This window comes from Drosophila grimshawi, unplaced genomic scaffold (genome assembly GCF_018153295.1).
Source record: "Drosophila grimshawi isolate 15287-2541.00 unplaced genomic scaffold, ASM1815329v1 contig_44, whole genome shotgun sequence".
Lineage (NCBI taxonomy): Eukaryota > Metazoa > Arthropoda > Insecta > Diptera > Drosophilidae > Drosophila > Drosophila grimshawi.
The window spans coordinates 15,220,375-15,242,817 of NW_025063240.1; the positions used below are offsets into that span (position 1 = coordinate 15,220,375).

Sequence of the window (22,443 nt, forward strand, 5' to 3'; positions counted from 1 at the left end):
ACAAATTACAAATATCGAAGAATGTGAAATCAGGTTGGAATGCAGAGAAACAGAAACCAAACTACTAAACCAGATAAGTCAGATGACGTTTAATATGGCAACCAGCAATTGCCAAGAAGAAAATGGGAGAGTTAGATTCTATTCAGATTGAATAACTATAGATGAATTAAATTATGAAGCCTAATTAAATATCAGTTTAACTTAGTTGAATTGCTTTCATTTCTTTTCTTTCATTCAGTCTTAGTCAGCTCTTAAACTCCACTCCAGTCAAAATTGTGCTCGCATCTTTCAATTCGAAAATGTTTCTAATGAAAAGTGATAATTGGTTATGGTATTTTAAATAGAAATTGCCAAAAGTTGTCATTTAGCTTAGCTCATTTGTAATTTATAACCAGCACCAGTCTACGCAGCTTCCAACAGATAACCGCAATGCCAGCTATAATTATTAAACCCACCCACTCGCTGCTTGACAGTTTCCAACTTTTACAGCGTGAATAAATTATAAATAAATTTTGCAGCTGGCAGCTGACAAAGCTCATTAAATAAATGGTATATTTATTTGGCCATTAAATGGTAAACTACAAGTAGAGTGGTCCATAGAATTTGAGCTCAAATTGATTAACATATTGTTGCAGTGTATAACATAATTTTTGGATAGTTCAATTCTTTTCTTTGCGTGTGTGTGTGTGTGTGTGTTTTTTTGGCTTTACCTGTAAAGCTATGGGGGACTTACAAAATGTCTAGTTGTATAGATTATAGATATTTATATATTTTTAGCTTATGCGTGTCGATAACCCGAACCACAAAAAGTCGTTGATTGGATTCCATTGAGCATTGTTCTACATTCTATCATCCAGGCTGTCATAGAGCTCCCCATCTGTATGCCGTTTATCTATAGAGTCACTGGACTGCTCCGTGTGCTCGTTTGATTGCTCCTGTTCCTGCTGCTGGCGCTCCAACTCTTTGGCCGGATCGTATATCTCGAATTCCTCGAACTCGATATCATCGTATTTGCGTCGCTCGTAGATACTCTTGTCATTGGCCACATAGTGTCGCACCACGGTCTTGTCTACAATGGACGCACTGCTGCTGGCATTGCTCAGACGACGTTCCTGGCTAGCTGCAGGATGTTGTTGCTGCTGCTGCTGCTGCTGATTTGTTTGATGTATCTCAATGGGCACTATGATTTGCTCACGACCATTAATTTCTGGCTGTCGCATCAGCTTTTTGGTCTCAATTTGCTGCTCATCCGGAGCTTTCAGTTGTGACCACTGATTGGCATTGGGCGTGCCTGGATTGACAATGGACTTGGCTTCGGAATGTGGCAACTGTTTGACCAGCGTATAAGCTAGATCCACATTCTTATTGCGACACACTTTTCCGTTATTGCTGGGCTTATCAGCGCTGCTGCCACGCCCCGTACTTAAATCAAGGCGTATGTTCATGGCTTGGCTTTGATAAGTTTTCGTTGTTGCCACATCATTCGGATTATCATGCACATCTTGGCTTTCACCCGGTTCCCGGAGCACATTGATGTGATTATTTACTGTCACTTGTCGTCGAGCTGTTGCTTGGTCAATTTTGGCAGCGGTACTTTGACTGTTGATGGTCAGATTGATATCGTTGGTCGTTGCCATTGGCTGATTGCACTCAAAATGATGAACCATTTTGCGGACCATTTCACTGTCCCCATGCAGCATGGAGTCGCCATCTCCATCACCATCGTTGGCCCCTGCCAGCTCCAGTCGACTGCTGCAGCTGTTCGACTTGACCAGCTTAAATTTAATACCTGTAAAAACCACAAAATACGAGTCATGATTTGCATGTTTGTCACTAGGAATTAATGCTTACCCTGATACGAGTCCTGTTGCTCCTGCATCTGCTGCTGCTTCTGTTGCTCGGTTTGTTCATGCTCACAGCCCTGTATTGTGGGCGGGCAGACGTTGCAGGATTCAATTTGACGCACACGTGAGCGTGTGGAGAGGGCGTTGCCTGCATTGCCATTAATCAGCTGCTGATTCGTCTGCATTGTTGCTGCCGCCATTCTCTCGGGCGTCTGTCGCTCCAGTACTCTGCCACCATAGTAGGTGACCGTGGAACCACATTCGCGTATTTTGGCCAGTACATCCTGTCAAATATACATCAAAAGAGAGAGAGAGAGAAAGAGAGTTGGGTTGTAGTTGCGGGCAGCTTAATGGGATGCCATCAAAGCGTAATGGTCCATAAAGCAGTTGGACATTTGCTTCAACTTACATTGCTCACATAATACGACTCGCACATGTCCGCCTCCACATCGTCGTCATCATCATCATCCACATCCCTATCGTCATCATCATCATCAGCATGATTATGATCATGGGCATCATCTCCACTGTTATGTGGCTGCCCCAAATTGTGCTCATAAATTTGTCGGTAGCGTGAATCAGCAGCTGCTATTGCTCCACCCACGCACCAGGTGCGTCGGCTGGCAAGCTTGGCTCTGGCCTTGGCATTTGCCGCATTGCTATTGTGTCGTCGCACCACATCGAGCACATGAACACCCTTGCAGGCCAGAACTGGTGATTTCTTTATTATGCTTTCCGGCTGGTTGTGACACTCGCCGCAGGGCGATGATAAATCACCGCTTGAGATACCGCTCGATAAACTCGCATTGTCCCAGTGCTTGATCTTGTGCTCCTCGAGCAGCTCCATGCCCTTAGGCTGCTCTTCAACAGCAGCAGCAGCTGCTTCGCCATAACTCGTGTCAATAGTCAGATAGCGGTAGCCACGTGCTCGTCGACTCTTCGGACTCAGCTGGCAAGCGGAGCCGCCAAACTTCTGCTGCGATTGCACGAGAATGCCCTGGCCAGGCGTGGGAAGAATGTGCTGCTCAAAGAAGCGACGAACATTACGCACCGTATCCGGATCCGGCAGCTCATCCTCATACAGCTCCCGGTTGACTCTCACTGGCTGATAGAAGAAGTGTCGCTTTGCTCCAGTTCCACCCACTTGGCGCTGTCGTACCTTCTTCGGCGCTGCTGTCGTCTTCTGTACTGTGCTTGCCAGCCTGGGAGGTTTTGTTGGGGCCGTATTTACACCGACTGTGAGGGGTCGCTCAATTTTGGTTCTAACCGGCTCTACAATGACCACATTGTTATTGCTCAGCAGCTCCTGAAAACTGTAGTCCTGCAGGTATTGTATGAGTCCATCGAATTGTGCCTCCTTCTTGTTGCGTGTCGTCAGAATACTGTTGCGAATGAGCTGCTGTGACTTTAATACCTTGTAGCGTATATGATCAAACTGTGCACCATCCTCATCATCATCATCGTCTCCCCCATTCGCAGGCAGCTCCTGCTGTGCAGCACTCACAATTGTTGCCTTCTGGGACCCATCGCCCAGCTCGACAATTTCAATGGAGGGCGGCATTATGCTACAGTAGTCCAAACTGTTGCTAGCAGGTTTCTCGCCATTGCTTGGCGTCACTTTATTGCCCAGCTGGAAGTGCAGACGCGACACCTTGTCCGGCTCCTCGTCTGGCTTTTCAGCTGGCTCATTGCCGGCCAGCTTATTCCAGTAGCACTTTACAGCGTCCACTTTTTGTAGATATTCGGTGGCAACTTCACCGCTCACATTGCTAGCAATGCTGCGCGCACTGCTGCGGCGCCGCAAGTTGCTGTTGCTGTTGTTGCTACTACCGCTGCTGCTGCTGGTGCTGCTATCCACAACATGCAAAATCTGTGGACGTGACATCTTTTGGCGTCCAAGCGAATCGCTGCCTGCTGTTGCTAGCACCTTAATGGGTCGAGCTTTGTAAATTGATGCTCCCGCACTGAGCACGCGACGTTCCGGCGGTTTGCCACACGCTGAGCTATTCGAGCGTCTCAACGAACGCTGCGAATGAGTGTGTCCGAAATTTGTAAGCACTTTTGATGCTGCTGAGCTGCTGCTGCTGACGGAAGTTGTTGTTGACGTTGGTGTAACTGGCTTCGTTTGCTCCTCGTGAATTGCTTCCGTTTGGATGATGTTGTTGTGCGCGTCAGTGACAATAATACGAAATGATTGAGTCTGTTGCTGATGCTGCTGCTGCTTTTCCAGCTCCTCTGTTTGCTCTTTTGTGCGTTGCCTTAACTCCTGTGCGCGTCGCTCGATTAGTTTGCTAAAGTTTGCTATCTCGATGACAGGCGCTTCCCTTGGCTGTTCCGGATGTGATAGGGACACTGATTGGTTATCGTTGGCGTTACCGTTATCGTTATCGTTTTGGCTATCGTTAAACTCGTCCTCTGTGATGGGAGGCGGCGGTGGTGGTAGAGGTTGCTCTTCCTCCTCTTCCTCGTTCTCCTCCTCTTTCCCTTCCTGTACTTCCACTTGGATAACAACTACTTCCGATTCAATCGACTCAGATTTTTCCGTTTTCTTTTTCGCCACTTGATTTTGCTCCGGCTGCTGTTTAGTTTCCTTTTCCACCACTTGAGTGGCCTCTTCCTTTTCGCGCTGCTTCTCACGCTCCTCGTTTTCCTTCTGCCTGGCCTTCTGATGGGCACGTCCAAAGCGTCTTATTGAGTCGTAGGTCTCCGCTCGGGTTACTTCGCCTTTTTGTCGCTTGGATTCCTTGCGCTGCTGCTGTCGCTGCAAATTATAGGAAGTCCTCAGCTCCTTGTCAATGGTCTCGCTCGCCTTGAGGCTAACGCTAATGTTCACATCTGGCAAACTGTGATATTGGTTCTCTGTGAGATTTGATTTGTGTGACGATGAATCCACAAAGATGTCGGTTGCCTGTCGCTTTAGTTCCGGCGGCGCAGGTTGCTTCAGTTCCTCCTGCCTCAGTTTCCGTTTCTCAACCACAGTCAGAATTCGCGGCTTGCTGGCTACACTGGACGTTACGCCCACATTTATGTGGCTACTGGACGTGGCAGGCTCGATTTTCAGAACCTGTGTAAAGACCTGTGTGTCTACTTTCGCGGAGGTCAGCAGCTGCTCTTTCTCCTTCTGCCGCTCCTCTTCCTCCTTTTTGTGCTGCTTGGGCTGTGGTTCGTAAACCGTGTCCTCAATGGAAATTTGCAGTAGACTTCGTGCTTCCAGCTCTCCGCTATCCGTGCAGCTGTTGAATGTGTGCTGCTCAAAGGACTCGCTGCTCTCACCAACCAAGGTGCATTCGGAGCTATCCTCGGAGGATAAATAAACGGAATCGTAGGCAATAAACTTATCTAGCTGCTCGCTGTGTGTCCGCTTCAAAGTGGCATCACTATCGCTGGCTGTTGTCTCAGTGAGCGTGGTCAGACTATCCTCGGCGCCAGCTAAAACATCCACAGCTTGCTCAACGCCCACCTCTTCGTCGTCCTCGCTGCTCTCGAAACGTGTCCGTGTTGTTGTTGTTAAGCTGATCAACTCGTAACTCTCCTCAACTTCACCAGCGTCGCTCTGCTGGAAGATCTGCTCAATATGTGTTAGATCGTATTCCTGTTCCGACAGTGATGGTGTGTCCGTCTGATCGTCCGAGTTGCTGGTCGTCGTCTCCGGGAAGACGCTGCTCTGGCTGTGCTCCGGACAGGATTCACCGCCCAGATCAATGTGTCGCTGCTGCTGCTGTTGACAGTAATGATGTGATCTATGCTGATGGTTTTGCTGTTGCTGTCGTCGCGACTGATAGATTCGTGGCCTTTCGCTCAGCAGGGTGACCGCCTGTTCGAGTGCATCAAACTCTAGTGAGGAATGCTGTTGCTCCGTGTGATTCTGATGCAGCGAGTTCTTAAAGTAGTCCGAGTTTAAACTCTCCAAGTCACTTTTGTCGTTGTGCCACGGATGCAATTGCTCGCTGAGGCCCAATGCCAAGGCGTCCAAGCGTTTTAGATTATCGTAGTAGACGTCAAAGTCATGTGAGTCACGTTGAAGTCGCTGTGGGCAATGATGATGTCTGTGTTGTTGTTTTTGCAATTGCTGCTGCTGTTGTTGTTGCTTCTGCAACTGTTGCTGCTGCTGCTCATGCGAATCGCAAGTTTTTACACCGCTACTAGTGCTCTGTGTGTCCTCCGTCGGCTCAGTTGGCTGCTCACTGTGCACTTGTTGCTGCTGTTTGCTGTTTAGTCTGTTTTAGTGGGAGTAAATGGGAGATTGAGTTTATAATTATGCTATTGTTATGCATTTGTGTCGGCAGTTATCAAAAGTAAATTATAGCCAAGCTCATCGTTTGTGTGTTTGTTTGTGTATTTGTTGGTTTGGCCTTGTTTGGGCATAACGATAGACTTGCCAGCTAAACAATTGCATTGACATTGGCAACAACTGTGCATGCAATCAATATGCACAAAGCATGTGATTTGTCTGTCAGTAAAGCAATTAAACAAAACTGAAAGGGAGGCAAGGGATTTAGTATTCAAATGGCAGCTTAAGTTGCTGCCATTTACGGCAGGATATTGTCAACCCACTGAGCTCGGCTGAGCTGAGCTTAGCTATTGTATGTTTGTAAAAACAGATTTGATTCTTAATTGCAATCCGTTTCAATTGATACTATTTTGTCTAGCCTTAACACTTAATCTGGAATTAATTACGGTTCTGATCGATTACGACTCTAACTTCCAGACGATTCGTATAATTTGTAGCTATAATTTCAGAGCAGCAACAGCAAAAAGTGTTTACTATTCAAGCTCGACCACTAACAAATTAGTTTAATAGCTTTAACTTTTTATCGGAGTTGAGCTTAACTCGACAACTGTGATGCAAGTCAGGCGTCTATCTAATCTTCCATTCCGACACATTTAACGGATTCGAAACGTGCAAAACGCTGTTGCCTGGCTTATCGCTTCAAGTGCTTAACCTTCGATCTTAACAATGACACAAGCGCTCTCCTCGTGCCCCGTCTCTATGTACGCCTCACATTGCACTTTGTCGGTTGTTTACGCAATCACTTGGCGCGACAATTTGCGGCAAGTTAAATGTAAGACGAGCACTAAGCAGCGATGTGACTGTCGGACAGAAAGTTGGAGTAGAATCAGGAGCTCAGCTCAGCTGAGCAGAGCTGTCATCGGCAGGACGAGCTTCAGCCATAATGGATGTTCTGGCTAAAAGCATCTGGCTGCGCCATAAATCAAAGAACATGTTGTTAACTGTTGAACGTGACCAGATTCCCTGGAGCTAGTGCGCCAGCTTTGAGCAGGCAAACTGAAGTTAACTTTTGTTTGATTTTTTGACTTTTCGATTTTTGTTTAGCACATTGAACACAATTTGTTATGCAATAGTTTTGCGGTTCTGCAAAACAGACACATAAGCCACAGAAACTCAGTGCGCATAAATCATTGGTAATGTTTGCACGCAGGGCCATAACAACATCAATAACCACAACACCAACGAATATCCCCTAGACAATAACAATGCCCAACAATAGGCAGACAAAAGCCGCCATTAAAATCGACCACAACACAATTGCCAAGCCAACAAATTAAATTGCGCCAACCTGTTGAGCTGGCCGCGAGCGTCGCGTTACAACTGAAAAGATGCCTGACTCAAATGTTGTCTTGACTTGGCGTTTACGTGGCGTATGCGTGTTGTGCTTTCTAGCTATACACTAGGCAACACAATAATTAAGTCGTCGTCATTATGCGATGTAATTATGAGATGGCTCTGAGGCTGAGGCACTATTATAGATTTTGACATAATAATAATTACTGTGTCACGGGGCTTCAGTTCACACGTGCCAGTTAACTGGGAAAATAATAGTATTGAATTTGATTATGGGAAATACTAGTTTGTGTATCATCAGTATTTAAGTAAGCTTCAGCTTGTATTTCTTTGAATATTTTCCTCAAATATTCGTTTTAGTTAAACGAAACAAATCAATTGAATCTAATTGTGAGAGTTTCATTGAGCTATATACGTAGACACTAAGCTTTTCCCTCACTTTTGCTGTCAAGTGTAGTGAGTTTTTGTTTTTGGCAATGTGTCTCACTTACCGGGGCGATTCGCGGAAAAAACCGTGATTAACTAGTCGCGCACGCGGAATTAGCTGCGATCGTCGCCGACTGCTGTTTGCCGAGCCAATTTGCAGATCGCTAAATGTCTCCTCACGTATCACGGCCAAACTGCGCGATCTTCGCAAGCTGCATGAGTCGCTGCCAAAGTCAAGGAACGTGGCAGTAACTGTGCCGCCCACTGCTGCCGCTACTGCTGCTGCTGCTGTCGAAGTTGTGCCAGCTGCTGTAGCTGTTGCTGCTACTGGCGCTGTGGCAGTTGATGATGTTGCTTTTGCTGCTGCAGCTGCTGCTGCTGGCTCAAAGTTATCATTAACTGAAAGCAATTCAATAATTGCAATGTTTATGCTTCAGTGCATCCGACTCAAGGCTGCCAAGGCAGCTAACTCACCCGCGTAGTTGTCGAGCTGCTCAAGCGGCGCTTCCGCATCGAAACGCCAATAGAACTCGGCTATGTCCAAAGCGTTCTCCTCACGCTCCAGCTGCGTGTAGTCCAAGGAGCGAGCGTTTCTCAGCTGACCCTGTCCGCCAGCTGGTGCCGTTGCAATCCCAACGCGACACTGCGTCCAATGGGGCTGTGCGTGTGGTGTCAGCGGCGGCTGTGGATGATGCTGCGGGTGGTGGTGCGTCTGGTGGTGATGATGATGCAGTTGCACTTGCAGTTGCCTGCGTTGCCGATCTATGCCAGCGCCAGCTGCACCATGGCAGCTGGTGGCCAAATCGAGATGCGATACGGATTTGTGCGTGTGCCGCCAGCCAGCGGCTCGCAGCTGTGGACAGTGCGGATCGTGTGTGGTTTTCGGATAGTGGTGCGCCGGTTGCTGGTGCTGCTGCTGCTTATAATGATTACCATTCGTATCTTCAAGACGCACGCGGTCCACGTAATTGTGCTGATAGCTATAGCTGTCCTTGCCACTGTGGATTAAAGAGGAACTTAAGCTCTCAAGCAATACCATTTCATTTAATTTAATCAGAGACTGAAAGTGTCCTGCTCCAGTGATTATTAATTATCTAATTAACCCTTCAACTAAATGCCATTTGTGACATTCCTTGTGTAGAATTTGCTTTAAAATTACTTCATTTTTTTAGCTACCAAATAGCCAACTTTGTTTTTATCAACACGTTTTCATATTAGCAAATACACTTAAGCGTTCCCCTATTATCCGTTATGGCCACCTGACCGCTAAATGAATTAAGCCTAAAATGTCTGGGCCGATAATCGTAAATTGTAGCCATTCAGTTGAGTACTTAAGTCCACACACGAATACACACAGAAGAGTCAAAGTGCCTTACGAATGGACAGAAACAGCAGCAGCAGAAACACTTTGCTCATCGAAGCATTTAAGCCAAGCAATTTCTTATTGCCTCTTTGCCTTTTGCTCGGTTTACCCCGGTATTTTAGCCAGCTTTTGCTTGCAGCTTTGCGCTGACTTAAAAAGGTTGCGGCACTTTGACGCACATAGTCACCCCTTCTGCAGTCGTTGTTAAATGAAGCGTGGGATCTGCAGCAACCTGCGGGGCAATCATTGCAAAAACTGAATTGTTTTTGTAGTTCTGGGAAAACCAATGGCATTTGCTAGCTGTAAATGTTGGATTCAGCTGCGAATTGCATGATTGATTGCTGGAAGTTCGCTTAACCATGAACTACAAAATGAAATGCCTCTGCTTTGAAATTGAACAGAAGGCTAAACTAATAATTGCTTAACATTTAATACTTTTCTTGTTTATGCCACAAGCATCTATCATTCACCTTGATCAACACAAAGTTATTTCCAGTGTGGAAATATTTTCTTTCACGTTGTAAACTTTTTAAATACATCTCAATGAGCTTTTCGCAAACAGACTTTGCACTTCGACAAACCATTTGCATAGAGAGCAAGCTATTTGCAATAACAACAACTTGAACTGGCAATCAACCCGTTTAATTTCCAGTATTTGCTTTAGTTTTACCTGAATACTATAAGTAAATTCTTTTGAATCGACAACGCTTGCGTTTATGCAACATTTTGATGGTGTAAGTATGTTAATTGTCTCAACCCGCAAAAGTTTAGTTGCCCTGACCTTAATGCCTCTACTAGCAGATAAACTAGGGTGACAGACTGCTTATGTATGGGGATGCTGCCAACTTAGGCCGGTTCCATTACAATTGCAAATGTTGCCATCCAAATGCTTAACTATGTGAAATGCCAACGTCAGGATTCTGGCGCGACATCCTGGCGACGCCTGCCGTTGACTGTCTGCTGGTGCTGCTGCTGCTGCTGCAGCTGTTGCCCTTGTTTTATGCTCGACACTCTACATTTTACGAGTGCTGGTGCGAAAGCAAGATGCCGACGCCTGGCTAAAAGTTTCTGTAACAGCCACACACAAATATGTCAGCAAATTGCATGAGGCTCGACTCTGAGATAACTTATATAGAAATTCACTATATACCATATAAATTATATACATATATATCTGGGCGAACTGACCTAGAAGAACTTATGTACATTATGCCCAAAAGTGTGCAACAAAACTTTCCTTTCTTTCGTTCTTAAACAATTATCACAATATCACCCAGAATTGTTTCTCTGTTCTCTTTAATGTTGACTATTAGAATAACTTACCACACAACCAACCTCAATTATCGTTGGTTTTACATACAATTACGCTAGGGGCATAGTAGTCGGGGTTGTGGCAAAGGCTAATGTATAAACATAATACTTGCCTTTGCAATTTGTAACGTTTTTGAGACGCGTTTTTGTTGCGCAATTCAATGAAAATTTAATTAGGTGACTTGTCATTAGCGGTGCCAGCCCACGCAGTCATCTCTGCCACCCTTCACCTCTTTCATTTGCCATTTTCCAGCTTTTTGCCTCTAAGAAGCATCTTTCACATTTCGCACATTTCACTTCTGTTTGTCTAGCTATTATTATGTGCCTAATATCTACATAAGACGCTGTTCATGATTTTTTTTTGCTTATATACATATATTTATTTTGTGGTTGCGGTTTGATACCTCGTAACTATGGGTTAGGATTGGGTATAATGCGGGGAAGAGTAGGTGACAATCAAAAGATGACATATATGACACAATTAAGTATATCTATTCTTGTTTCTTTATTAAATGTTTCTTATGGTTCTCTAAACCGGACAGGGTAGCTGCTTGTCGAGCAGACTCATCAAGCACATTATCATTTTATTTATCTAATGACTTTGCAGCTGTATTTTTTTAGATGTATTTATTTTCTGCGCTGTTTGCTTGCAGCTTTGTGTTTTAATTGCTCTCGAATACAACAAATACTACGAATGTTTATAGATGTATATAATGTAAGAGTGTTCATATAGATAGATATAAAGTATCTTTGTATACCTAGTTGAGATAATTACATTTTTGGCGTTTTATGATTGCCGCTGTCAGCATTTGAGATACTTAGCAGCTGTTAAATCGTCAATTAAATTCGGTCTCAAGTCACGTGTTTGCCGTTATTGGCATTTTACACGCAATTTAACTTATTTTAATACGTGTGCAGCATTTCAATTTATCACTTTTAGCACGTAAATAAAAATGATCTGAACTGTTTTTACCGGAGCGTATGTAAATTTTATCTATAAGTGACAAAAAATGTGAATTGAACTTAATTCGAATGGAAATTTAATTAAAAATGCAAACGCCGTCAGCAGCTAATTGAAATGGAATAATTTATGCAGCTGTGAGCAGTAAAAATAATCAATAAATAAGAAAAAAGTAAATATGACAATCGATAAGTAAAATAAAGTCAATGAAAATGTAAAACAATTGAATGCCACTCATCATTCTGCCTTAATACAAATGGCACACGAAAGACACGCACAAAAAATGAAGTAACGCTCATCATTAAAGAGAGGCTAATTTAATTATATGCCACACACTAGAAAAAAAAACATAACATGTTGGCGGAAAAGTTTCGTGCCAAAATGTAAATGGGCAACTCGCATGGCAGCCTTAAATTAATTAGCACAGAAAACTATTGGGCGAATAAAAAAAAATTCCAAAAAACAATAAGCAACAGCAAACAATTTACATGAAAAGCAACAATAAACGAAGCATAAACTCAAAAAAAAAAAATATATATATATATATGTATATATATAACTATATATAATATGCAGCCAGAAAAAATAGAACTGTTAAAACTAAGATAAAATATTTGCAATGGCGCTTTTCACATTGCATTTTTTTTCGAATTACACAACTAGAATTAATATTGAAGAAAAAAAAACTGAACGCGCAACTTGAACAATCAACAATCAGAGCATACACATTGAAGTGCAGAAAAGCCGCAGCACTCTAAGCGCCACCATCGGAGAGAGAACGGTAGTCGCTGCGAGGTGGCAGCAGCGCCAGGGGCAAGTCTGTCAGAAATGAATTGGCTAAAGCGTAGCTGCCAAAAATCTGATGACAACACCGCAGGCAACCGAGCAACAGCAACAGCAACAACAGCCACAAGCGACATTTGGAATGGCATTTTCGAAAATTTGGCAATTTCCACGATGAACTCCATCGGCGAGGCAAAGCCAAACAGGCGCATGCTTCCCATGGCGCCATAAAGCCACCAAATTGGGAATATATAAAGATCGAGATAGAATTAGAGAGGGAGGGAAAGAGGACGCTGGTATAGTACAGTTAGTAATAGTTGGCGCACGTCGCTCACTAATAAATGCTAAATCACTTTACTTGCCTTCACCCCACAGCCACATAAATCGCGATTGCAGTTTAGCCATGACACAAATCCCATGGCAACTCAGTTGCAATTGCTGTCATATATATATTATATAGAAATCGTTGCAACTGCCAAAAACACAAAAAGAATAATTATTGTGCAACTGTCAGGAGAACAGTGAAAGCTGCTGCACAGTCGACCACAAATAGCAAACCATTCCAACTAGCCATAAATGTCAACTAAGAAATAATAAACAGTACCGATTGCAGCAACTATAAGTTACCAAATGCCAAATCTTTTTATATATTGCTGCGAAAAATACGCTGTTTCTCTCATGCAGGATGCAGGTGGCACGCAAATGAGCTTCCCCATCCACCAGCTTCATCCATCCACTTGCCTCAATCATTTTCACATTATGCTAGCCGTAATTAATGAGCGCCAGAATGAGGCTAATGCTTGTTCACAATTACCTTTATCTAAGCGTTAATCCTTAAAGTTGGCCTTATGCGCAGGCTAATGACCGCATTAATCCACTCATTGATTACTGCAGAGGCGAAGATGATGACGCTGGGAATATTGTTAATGATGCTGCGGGGCTGTTTGCCATAAACGCAAATATTGACTAATTGTGTATGTGTGTGTGCGTGTGTGCGTATGTTAACTTGTATTGTGGTTGGCCCACATTGAGGCCGGCTTCGTGGCCAAGTGCAAATAAATAAACAATTGAGCTTCTTCTTTTTTTTATTTGCACAAGCCCACATCCATACAGATCTGTTGATTGTTTAAGGGGAATGGATTGGATGCGAGGGAGCGGTGGGGCAGGCTGGCTGCCTGCAGCTTTCTATTGGTGGCGCCGCCTCTTGCACAGTTTGTTGATTTTTGTGGTTAAGACTAAAAATGCTTTTATTGTGCATGAAATTGGCCAAAAAGCAACAGAAACAACAGAAACAACAAACACACAAACACGTCAAGTGGCAGTAATAACAGAAAAAATCAAGCAACGCACACTTTGAATTTCTCTCCCTGTCCCGCTCTTGCTCTCTCTCTCTCTCTCTTTCTCTCTTGTACACTTATTTGTATGTCGCCGTCTCGCTTCGCGGCGCGTTCGTTGTTTGTGTTGTGCGCGCTTTTGCGTCCCGCGATAGACTGACGCCAAGCGACGGCGTCTGCTGAGCGCAAGCTCCGCGGCCAACTCCGATGCGGCGACTGCGACTGCGCGGCGTCAGCGTCAGCGTTGTCGCTTCAAACTTTGCAGCTCTGCTTTTTTCACTGCCAAGCACTCATCTCTCTCCCTCTCTCTCTGTCTCTCGTGCTTGCCCCTTGGGTGCTGCTGCTGCTGCTTAAGGTTAACAAAATTACATGCCACAGTTGCCACAGCAACAACGTAAACAACAACAGCAACAAACAATGAAGTAATTTTGTTTGGTTCGGTTTTCAGAAATTTCTCAAGATTTACGATTATTTTGTACAATTTTGCCGTTTCGCACTCTTAATGCAATTTTTGAACTTAGGCGCGACATTTTGCTGTTGCTGTGATTTTCTCACATTTTTTTTTATCTTCATTGAATTTATTGCATTAATTGAGTTTCGCTCGTGGAGCACAATTGAAAAGTAAAAGTTATTTAGAGACCAATTACACTGGCGCAACTGTTATTGCCCATTAAAATGCTCTTAACGCTTTCAGAATTGCCAGCAGCAGCAGCGTTTCACATTTGTTGCCAAAAAGTTCCGATTTACTGGCACTCAAAACCCAATTTGAACCCACATGCAACCAAACACAACGTCCAGTGAAAGGTTTGCCCCAAAAATACTGTGGTCGGTCCACTGCCAGCTAAAATTTAACTTTAGATGAATCTGTTGTTGGGATTAGTTTTGCAGCTCGAATTTCATATTTCGTAAGTGCTCTTCGATGTGCTAGTTTTGGAATACCAATTAGAATGTATGGTTGTTGAGCTTTACTGTGCAAAGTGCTGCAGATAACGTAGTAAATGTAAAATATTTGGCAAATATCAGCGGTTTGTGTACGACTTGAATTGTTATTTGGTTTGGGTTTACTTTAAACTAGCATTTAGATGGGTCCTGGACAGAAATGTACTGCGTGAATTTACTTTTAATAAGCACAAACATATAAGCGAAAATAAAATAAACTGACAGTTTAATATAAATTAGCCCTATTTAGTTTCGAGCCACTGCAATGTAGTAATGCGAAAAATGCTTGAAAATGAAATGAAATTATGGTTAAGTAAAAAGTCGGGTTAGGTTGCCTATGCCAATGGGTCGCTCTGTTGGGTGCCAAGCGATGAACTCGTCTGAACTGTTCGGAGCACAACAACAAACACGTTAATTGAACTCTTGACGTTGGTTTGTTGAATATTTCGTCATCAGACACAACGTCACCTAGTTAAATATTGTGCCGCGAGTGTCAGTGTGTGAGTGTGCGAGTCTTTTGTGCCCGACCTGGCGCACAGCAACAATAGCAACGGAAATGCGTTACTCACACAAGTGCAGCGCTGCCGGAAGTGCGGGAACAGCTCATAAAACCTTATGAAAAACTAGCATGCAACACTTGTAGTCGCACTCAGTGCTGTGGCAGCTCTATGCGCGCTGTGGTGTGTGTGTGTGTGGAGTGTGTGTGTCGCCAGATGAAAAGAGTTTTCGGATGCACTGAAGCGTGAACACATTAAAATGACGCAAAACTGAACTACCAAAGGCAGCCGCGAGACCACCTATACATATATGGGTCTCAAAAGTCAGTGCTCCATCCCATCCATATGTTTGGTCAGCGAGTTGACTGGAAATTCAGTTTGGGTACTATGCGAAATGAGTTGAAAATGTTTTGACGTGTGACGACGCATGAATATGGCATGAAAAGCATTTTGGACACCCGCTGCGAAGGTCGGTCTCCAGGGATGGCAGACTGGACTGGTGCTGGTGGGGTCTTTGAAGTGGGGGGGTTTGGTCCCAATTTTGTGAGCTTTTTGTGTGTGCCTTTTGTTTTCTCAATGCTCTCATTCTCTCAGCAGCTCAGCAGAGCATATCGAATGAAGTGGTTGCTTTTTGCTCTTCGGGCCATTTTCAGTTTTTAATGCTCCCAAACGGCAACACAAGAATATTTATAAATATATTTTTACGACAAAAATAAAAAACAAGTCAACTGTGACCAGTTTTTTTTTCTTCAAAAATTTGTATACAGTTAAGTATTTATTTGCATGTGCGACGCGGAGTGGGTTGGTTGTCACAGCGTGGACACATTTGGAGCTATCAGATAAAGAGGACGGCAATACAGATTTATAGCGTGCAGGATTTGCCAGGCAGACTGCAGCAGGAACAGAAAAGGACAACAGCACAGAGATACTCAAAAGCGCTTTAAGCTAAAGAACTTTACTACCACCTATAATCTCAACAGGAAAACAGTTTAAGATTAAAATAATTGGATACTAAACTAAGAGAGCAAACATTTTAATTTGTTAAACTGACAGACAAAACGGTTGAGTGTGAGTGAAATGCTGATTAAAGATACGCTTTAAAATAGAAAAGGAAGTCTGCTGCTGGCAGTGGCATATAATGCCCAAATTTAATATGAATTATGCACCCAGTACGCTTGGGGCATCAAAAACGAATATTTCAACATGAAAACTGTTAAACTGAGCTGCGTTTTTTAGTTTTATCTGTGGCTATCAAATGAGACTTTCCCCCAGTGACTTTTAATGCTTGCACGTGTGGAAATGTGTTAGGATCTCAACACTGTCCAGATGAGACAGTCTGTCGCCCAGGTCTGCACCTGGTGCTGTGTACTTTCAGGCGCTCGACAATGTTTCAGTCTGCTCGGGTGATTGGTGTGCATATAATGTGAAAACTACTTAGAACTGTAAGTGTTTTTCTTGCCCGGCGCACGTAAGTCTGCAAGTATTTTTTTTATTAAACAAAAAAACTCTGAACAAATGTCTGAGAGTGCACATTGTAAATGCAACCAGCCGGAAAGAATTTTGCACTGCTCAAATCTTACAAATGTTGCGCCAATTTTCATCTTACAATGCAGCAGTCAGTCTTGCATATCCTCTTCCCTCCCCTCGCCCCTTCCCGTTGCTGACTATCTTTAAATATTGAATGCTAAGCAAATTATGCCGCATGCCTCCTCAAGGCTTATTCCTTGCCTTGACTCCATTCGCTTTTATTCCTTAGTTGGCCTGTTATGTATAGGTAATGGTGCATCAGATCTACGTGGCAGTGTCTTGGGCAACTATTGCATTTTTCACTTCAGACACAAAACACACCACCCTGCTCTGACGTGTTTTTTCCTTTCAAGTTGCGAGTAGCAAGTTGCAACAACGAACAACGAAGTGGAATATTCCAATAAAGCGGCAAACTGAGCACATTACGAAAAGAGGAATGTGAAACAAAGCAACAACAAATATACTAAATTCTCTTCTGTACTCTTCTTCACGACTAACGAGTAACTAAATAAAAAATAAAGCAGGAAAAATACCAAACATCAACATCACGCCCAACCTTTGTCAGACTTTTCAAACCACCTTTTTTGCACTGTCCATATGCATGTGAAGGGAGACTTTTTGCTGGTCTTTGTTTTTCTTGTTTGCCATGGAGTGATTCAAAATGATGGCAAAGTTATTTACCATGGTTTTTTTTTCATTTCTCTTTGAGGTCTTGGGTGTTAACTACAAACAGGATACCATTTCTTTAACACAAACTCTTTTGGACAATTGGTTGCGGTTCATATAAAGTACTAAGTACTAAACTTTTATCAACGCAATATTTCATCTGAAAAGTCTTAAGGGGAAAATGTTGTTAAGCTGTAAAGTGTGTCAAGAGTTGGGGAATCAATTAGTAAATTTGCAAATCAAGTTAAAATCAAGATATTCTGAAATTTTGTATATAAATTGTAGTTTCACTCAGTTTTCATATAGAATAGCAGACAAAGTCGCTCTTTTATTAAAAAGCTAGTTTGTCTAAAAACATTTGCAACATATGTCGGCCAAGTTTCGCTACTGGCAAATATGGTTGAGTATTTACTTATGTTTTTTTTATTTTTCATATAAATGCAGTCTCTGTCTCTGTATCTGTTGGCCCGCCGGCAACTTATGAATATAAATAAGGCAGACAACCCAATGAAGGATGTGAATGCAAGTGGAGAAAGACAGACACGAAAAAAGTAAAATATTTACGTATGAAAAACTGTGCACGTATCTGTGTGAGTGTGTGTGTGTGTGTGTGTGTGTGTGTGTGTGTGTGTTACCATCGTGCTGACTCACATTAAATTATGAATGAACGAAATTGATTTTCAATTTGAAAGTCGCAACGATAATCAAGCATTGAAAGGAAATGGCAGACAGCGAAATTGAGACAAGGGAAACTGTCAACCGAAAGGAAACAAGTGTTGACAAGGAGACTCGAGCAATGTAATGCGCTTCGTTGGCATTGACATTGTGGATGGGGAGGGGGGTGTGAATATATTTTGTGGGGTGACGATAACTAGTTACGCCTTTTGTCTGTTGTAGACAATTTGTGAAGCATGCTTTCAGGCATTTCGTCACTAAACGGAAATTGTTGCAAGAGATGTTCTTTTACGGAGTGTGTTTTTCTTTCGCTTTTTATCGCTGCCTGGCAGGCAATTTGTAGGAACAACTTGTCCAACCGTCCTACGCTGCTTCATTTGAGCTTGTCTCTCTTGGCTTGGTTCATTTCTCCCTCTGTTTCTGTCTCTCTCGGTCTGCTTCTCACCATAAACGACTGGCAAATGCAATTATTTTCTGTTTTTGCGGCAATTTGCATAACATTTTGTTTATGTGTGCTCGTAAAAGTTTTCTATCCGCAACTAATTGGGAAAGTTTCCGTTGGCCCCTTTTTACTCCTTTGAATACACTTTGTGCTCATTCGTGCTAGTATTCCGTTTGTCAACATTTATTATTTCTAAGCCTTATTACCAGATTCACAAAGTTTCGGAGCCGGCTGTTGCATTATTGATATTTCAAAATTAATTCTGGTCCATTGCAAACTTTTTTTTTAATGAATATCGATTGTTGAGCTTTTGAGCATTTACAAAATTTGTGCACACATTTGTTACATTCATTTATGCCAATTGCCATTTCGACAATTGCCTCTTAAATACATACATATCTAATACACAATTTTCTCCTTCTGCCTTCACATTTCTTTGCAGGTAAGTTGACACATAAAACAAAGCTGCGAAACACACATAACATGATAAGTATGTACACATTCTAAATATTTCACACTCTGGAGAGAGGGATCTTTCACACACACACACACGCACACGCACACACAAACACACACCTCTTTTAAGCAGACATTTCAGATATTTCAAGATATTTTTTTGCCAATTTCGATATACATTTTCGGAACGTGACAAAATATCTGAGAAATGCCACTGTCACTGCCTCTGTCTCCTAACCAACCTAACCCAACACAATCCAACCCCAACCCACCCACAGAGCTGAGCCTGTGCTCATCTGTGGCTGTAGTTGTTGATGTAGATGTGAATGTTGATGTAGATGTAGATGTATATGTATTTTATATGCATAAATCGATTTGTTTATGTCATACCCAGTGCCCCAGAAGTACTAGTCACCAATATATCGTATCTAACATCTCTATGTTCACCATAAATATGCTCCACATACTTCACATTCCCAATTTGGCCCATATCGTTAACAGTCTGTCAGTAAAAAGACAAACTGCTTACTTCATTGCCAACACCGTATATCTATGCAAATGAAGCGTTTCTGGTTGCCGGTTGCCGTGAAGCGGATAAAATAACGAACAATTCAATTTTCGGGAGTCAAACAGAACTAAATTTGTGGTCAAATGCCTGCATGACAGAAACCAGTTGACTTGTTTTCCACGCTTTTGACGGATATTGCAAAAATTGCATTACTTTGCGGCGCTTCCATTACAAATTTCAGGAGTGTGAGCTGTGCTGTGTGGTTAATAAAGTGCGAATGCAGAATGCAGCTTATTAGAAATAACTAGGGCAATATTACAATAAAGTTACCCCAATAAATGTCCCCAATCTTAATAAAAATTAATATTCATTTTTGTTGCAACTTAGTCGAACATGTCTTCCATTTTGAATTAGAATGCAAGCAAAAGCACATTCATTAAAGTGCTGTGTAATCATTATGAATGTGGAACTCAGACAACAGAAAATTGCCATATGAAACTGTTTCGAATGAAAATAGTACACAAACTAAAGCAAATTCTTGATTAGCATTTAACATTTGGATTCCAATTTCACAACGAACAGAATTTCTGTAGAATGCAGAGCTGCAGTCCATCAGATAAGTAATCCATAACTTTATTATTATAATATTATACTGTGATAGATGTTTGAAGCAATCCTTTAAGTTATTTAAGCCCGATTGGTATTTGAGCTTTGCCAGTGGCGGGGCAGTTAGTAAATGGCTTCTGCTCCGATAGTGGTTCATGTTACGGGCACGCCTCAATCATCTGTGTCAGACAATATCTCTCTTGTATGGGTGAGCGCGCTGTAAGCCATTTTAATTGTCATTCTTGCGATTGTGTTCCATATTGCAGAGCCGCCTCCCATGGCGCCCCAATTTGCTAGCACTTTATTAATTGGAAAAATGTTCCAAGCCCTCCACATCTAAGGCATCTTCGGTGTTTAAATGAAATTGACAGCCGCTAAGTGTAGCTACGGCAAAAAAATACTCAACGGATTTAATTGGCTTGCCTTCTGTTTCAATTTGGAGTTCGTCGCATGTTTGTGGTCCAGGCAATTTAATTTCACAGCACATGGCTCTCAAATGAACGCAAAGAAAGTGGTAAAGTTTCCCCTTTGGCCCTACTCAGTGTCCGAAAACTGGACCTCTTCAAAGTTTTGTTCTTCCGGCATTCAAATTTTTTTCTTCGGCTCAATTTACACGCTCAACACACATGGAGAGCCTTTAAAGTGAATGTAAAACGGAAGCCAAAGAAGTTTTGACCGATGAACTTTATCAAATTATTTTTAATTAGGTATTTTTGACCTAAGGCGTTAAAAGTGCCCTGATGCCTTTAACAAATTTAAAGACTCAAGTCTAATTTAGTGGCTTATGAAACTTGTTCGATGCAAAGTTACGAACAAAATGTTGTCAACTTAAATCTATCTAGCTTATTTTCTATTATCTTGGTTTATAAATTTATATTGGTTTCACTTGGATTAGAAATGAAATTCACACTTAATTAAGGGTGCTACTGTTTGACCTTAGGGTATGAAATCAGTTTTCAGATGGCTTCTCGCCTTGTTACCCGTTTTGCGTTGGTCAATCTCTTAAATTGGTTGGGCAAACTTTAGACCCTGCCATAAATATTGATGGCCAGTTGAAGCTTATTATCTGAAGGTGACTTTTATTCGACTTGCTGCATACGTCATTGACTTTTATAGCCTACATCTGTCGGAGGGCTAAAAAAGGGTCACTCGAAGATTCAATACATATACTTAAATGTTGACCCAGTGCCGGAGTTATACAAAGTTTGGACTTACCGCTTGTCCCGTTGGCGCGAGGTTGTGGAAGTTTGTGACGTTCGAAAATATCCGTTGCCCATCGTGCCGCCATAGCAGAGGCTGTGACTCTGTCCGGAGCCTATTTTGACGCGCAAAATTTGCCGGACTCAGCGTCAAACCAATATATTAAAAACGACGCCCTCTTCCGGCGCAGCCAACAACAATTTCAAATGATGATGTTGATGAGGTTGAGCAGCGTCTGCAAGTGGTAGATATAATATGCTTGAAAATTTTCTTTGACAAAGTTGGCGCAATTAATTTAACGGGTGGCAGCCCTCTCAGCAAACACACACACACACACATGAGCTGCATACACGCTGAGGGTTTGGGTCTGTAGATCGTATAATGGGCGCCCAAGAGGAGCACTTCAGGGCAACACTTGAGGCAATCACAAGCACCGCAACACAGCTGCTGCTGTTGAAAATGTCGTGGCCAGGTGAAGTGCTTAACAGGTTTCTCACGAGCTTACACTTTGTTGCCTTGTTTGTTTTTCACTGGGCCAGTTAAAAAGGAAGCGCATCCAAATGGGATTACACATTGTGCAATTTCCGCTGTGTGCACACTTCAAGGCCAAGTGAAGCATGCACCTCACTCAGATCGATTATGGATATTATAAGGCACTGCAAGTGATGCAAGCATACTGTAAAATTCTGAAGCAGAATTCCGAGAAAATAAAGAAAATTCAGTTTGTGGGATTAACAGCAGCTCAACAGTATTTTAAGTACTGCACATGAAGTTGAATATGTGTACATAATACACACACACATATATACATATATGCATGTATGCTTGGGTATTATATTTCAAGTGCTTCAAGCAGCAAATTAATTTCCTGCTGTTGAAGAAGACTTTGAGCCAACAGATCTATGCGCAAAATTGCCTGCTAGCATGTCTATAATGTAATAATGGCCAAGTCTCTAACCAAACTTTCAGCTTCCCTATGTGTATGGGTTGAATTTACAATTTAACAGCTGTAAGAGTATATAATTAAAGCGATTCCCTGGAAATTCAAACCGTGACTCCAAAATGTGTACAAAGTAAACATGCAACGCACAGTTGACCTACACTCCAAACTCTGTCCGCTGTGGTTGCATTCTCTAAGCCAGACGGAAAGAAAAGCAAAAACATTGCCTACTTTTGCGCGCATTCAATTTTTGTTTAGCTTTGTTTACATTTTTTAGCTCGCTTTAATTTAAGTTTATTGTGCCAATGGCGTAGTTGCTCTGACTGTTTGCGCAAACACACGCGATGCTTGCGAGTAGATGAAGAAAAGAAGTACACAGAA

General features: G+C 42.5%; 2 protein-coding genes across 4 annotated transcripts in view; one reads left to right on the forward strand and one right to left on the reverse strand.

Moving 5' to 3' along the window:
- The window catches only part of LOC6557423 (calcium uniporter protein, mitochondrial), a 42,193-nt gene that overhangs the window by 12,584 nt on the left and 7,166 nt on the right, over window positions 1-22,443 (forward strand). The window contains exon 1 of one of the 3 annotated variants that reach the window (XM_043215623.1): window positions 18,826-18,842. The exons of the other annotated variants lie outside the window; for them this stretch is intronic. Within the exon in view, the coding sequence (XP_043071558.1) occupies window positions 18,836-18,842 (7 nt within the window). The 5' untranslated portion in view covers window positions 18,826-18,835. Of the gene's footprint in view, window positions 1-18,825; window positions 18,843-22,443 lie in introns of those variants that run through there. 3 annotated transcript variants of the gene reach the window in all.
- Window positions 539-14,136, reverse strand: LOC6557574 (protein javelin). Its single transcript, XM_043215587.1, has 7 exons — window positions 14,104-14,136; window positions 13,623-13,828; window positions 8,329-8,852; window positions 7,920-8,253; window positions 2,254-6,061; window positions 1,852-2,128; window positions 539-1,789 (listed from the first exon to the last, which is right to left on the reverse strand). The coding sequence occupies exons 1-7, from the start codon at window positions 14,134-14,136 to the stop codon at window positions 840-842; spliced, it is 6,132 nt and encodes a 2,043-aa protein (XP_043071522.1). The 3' UTR covers window positions 539-839.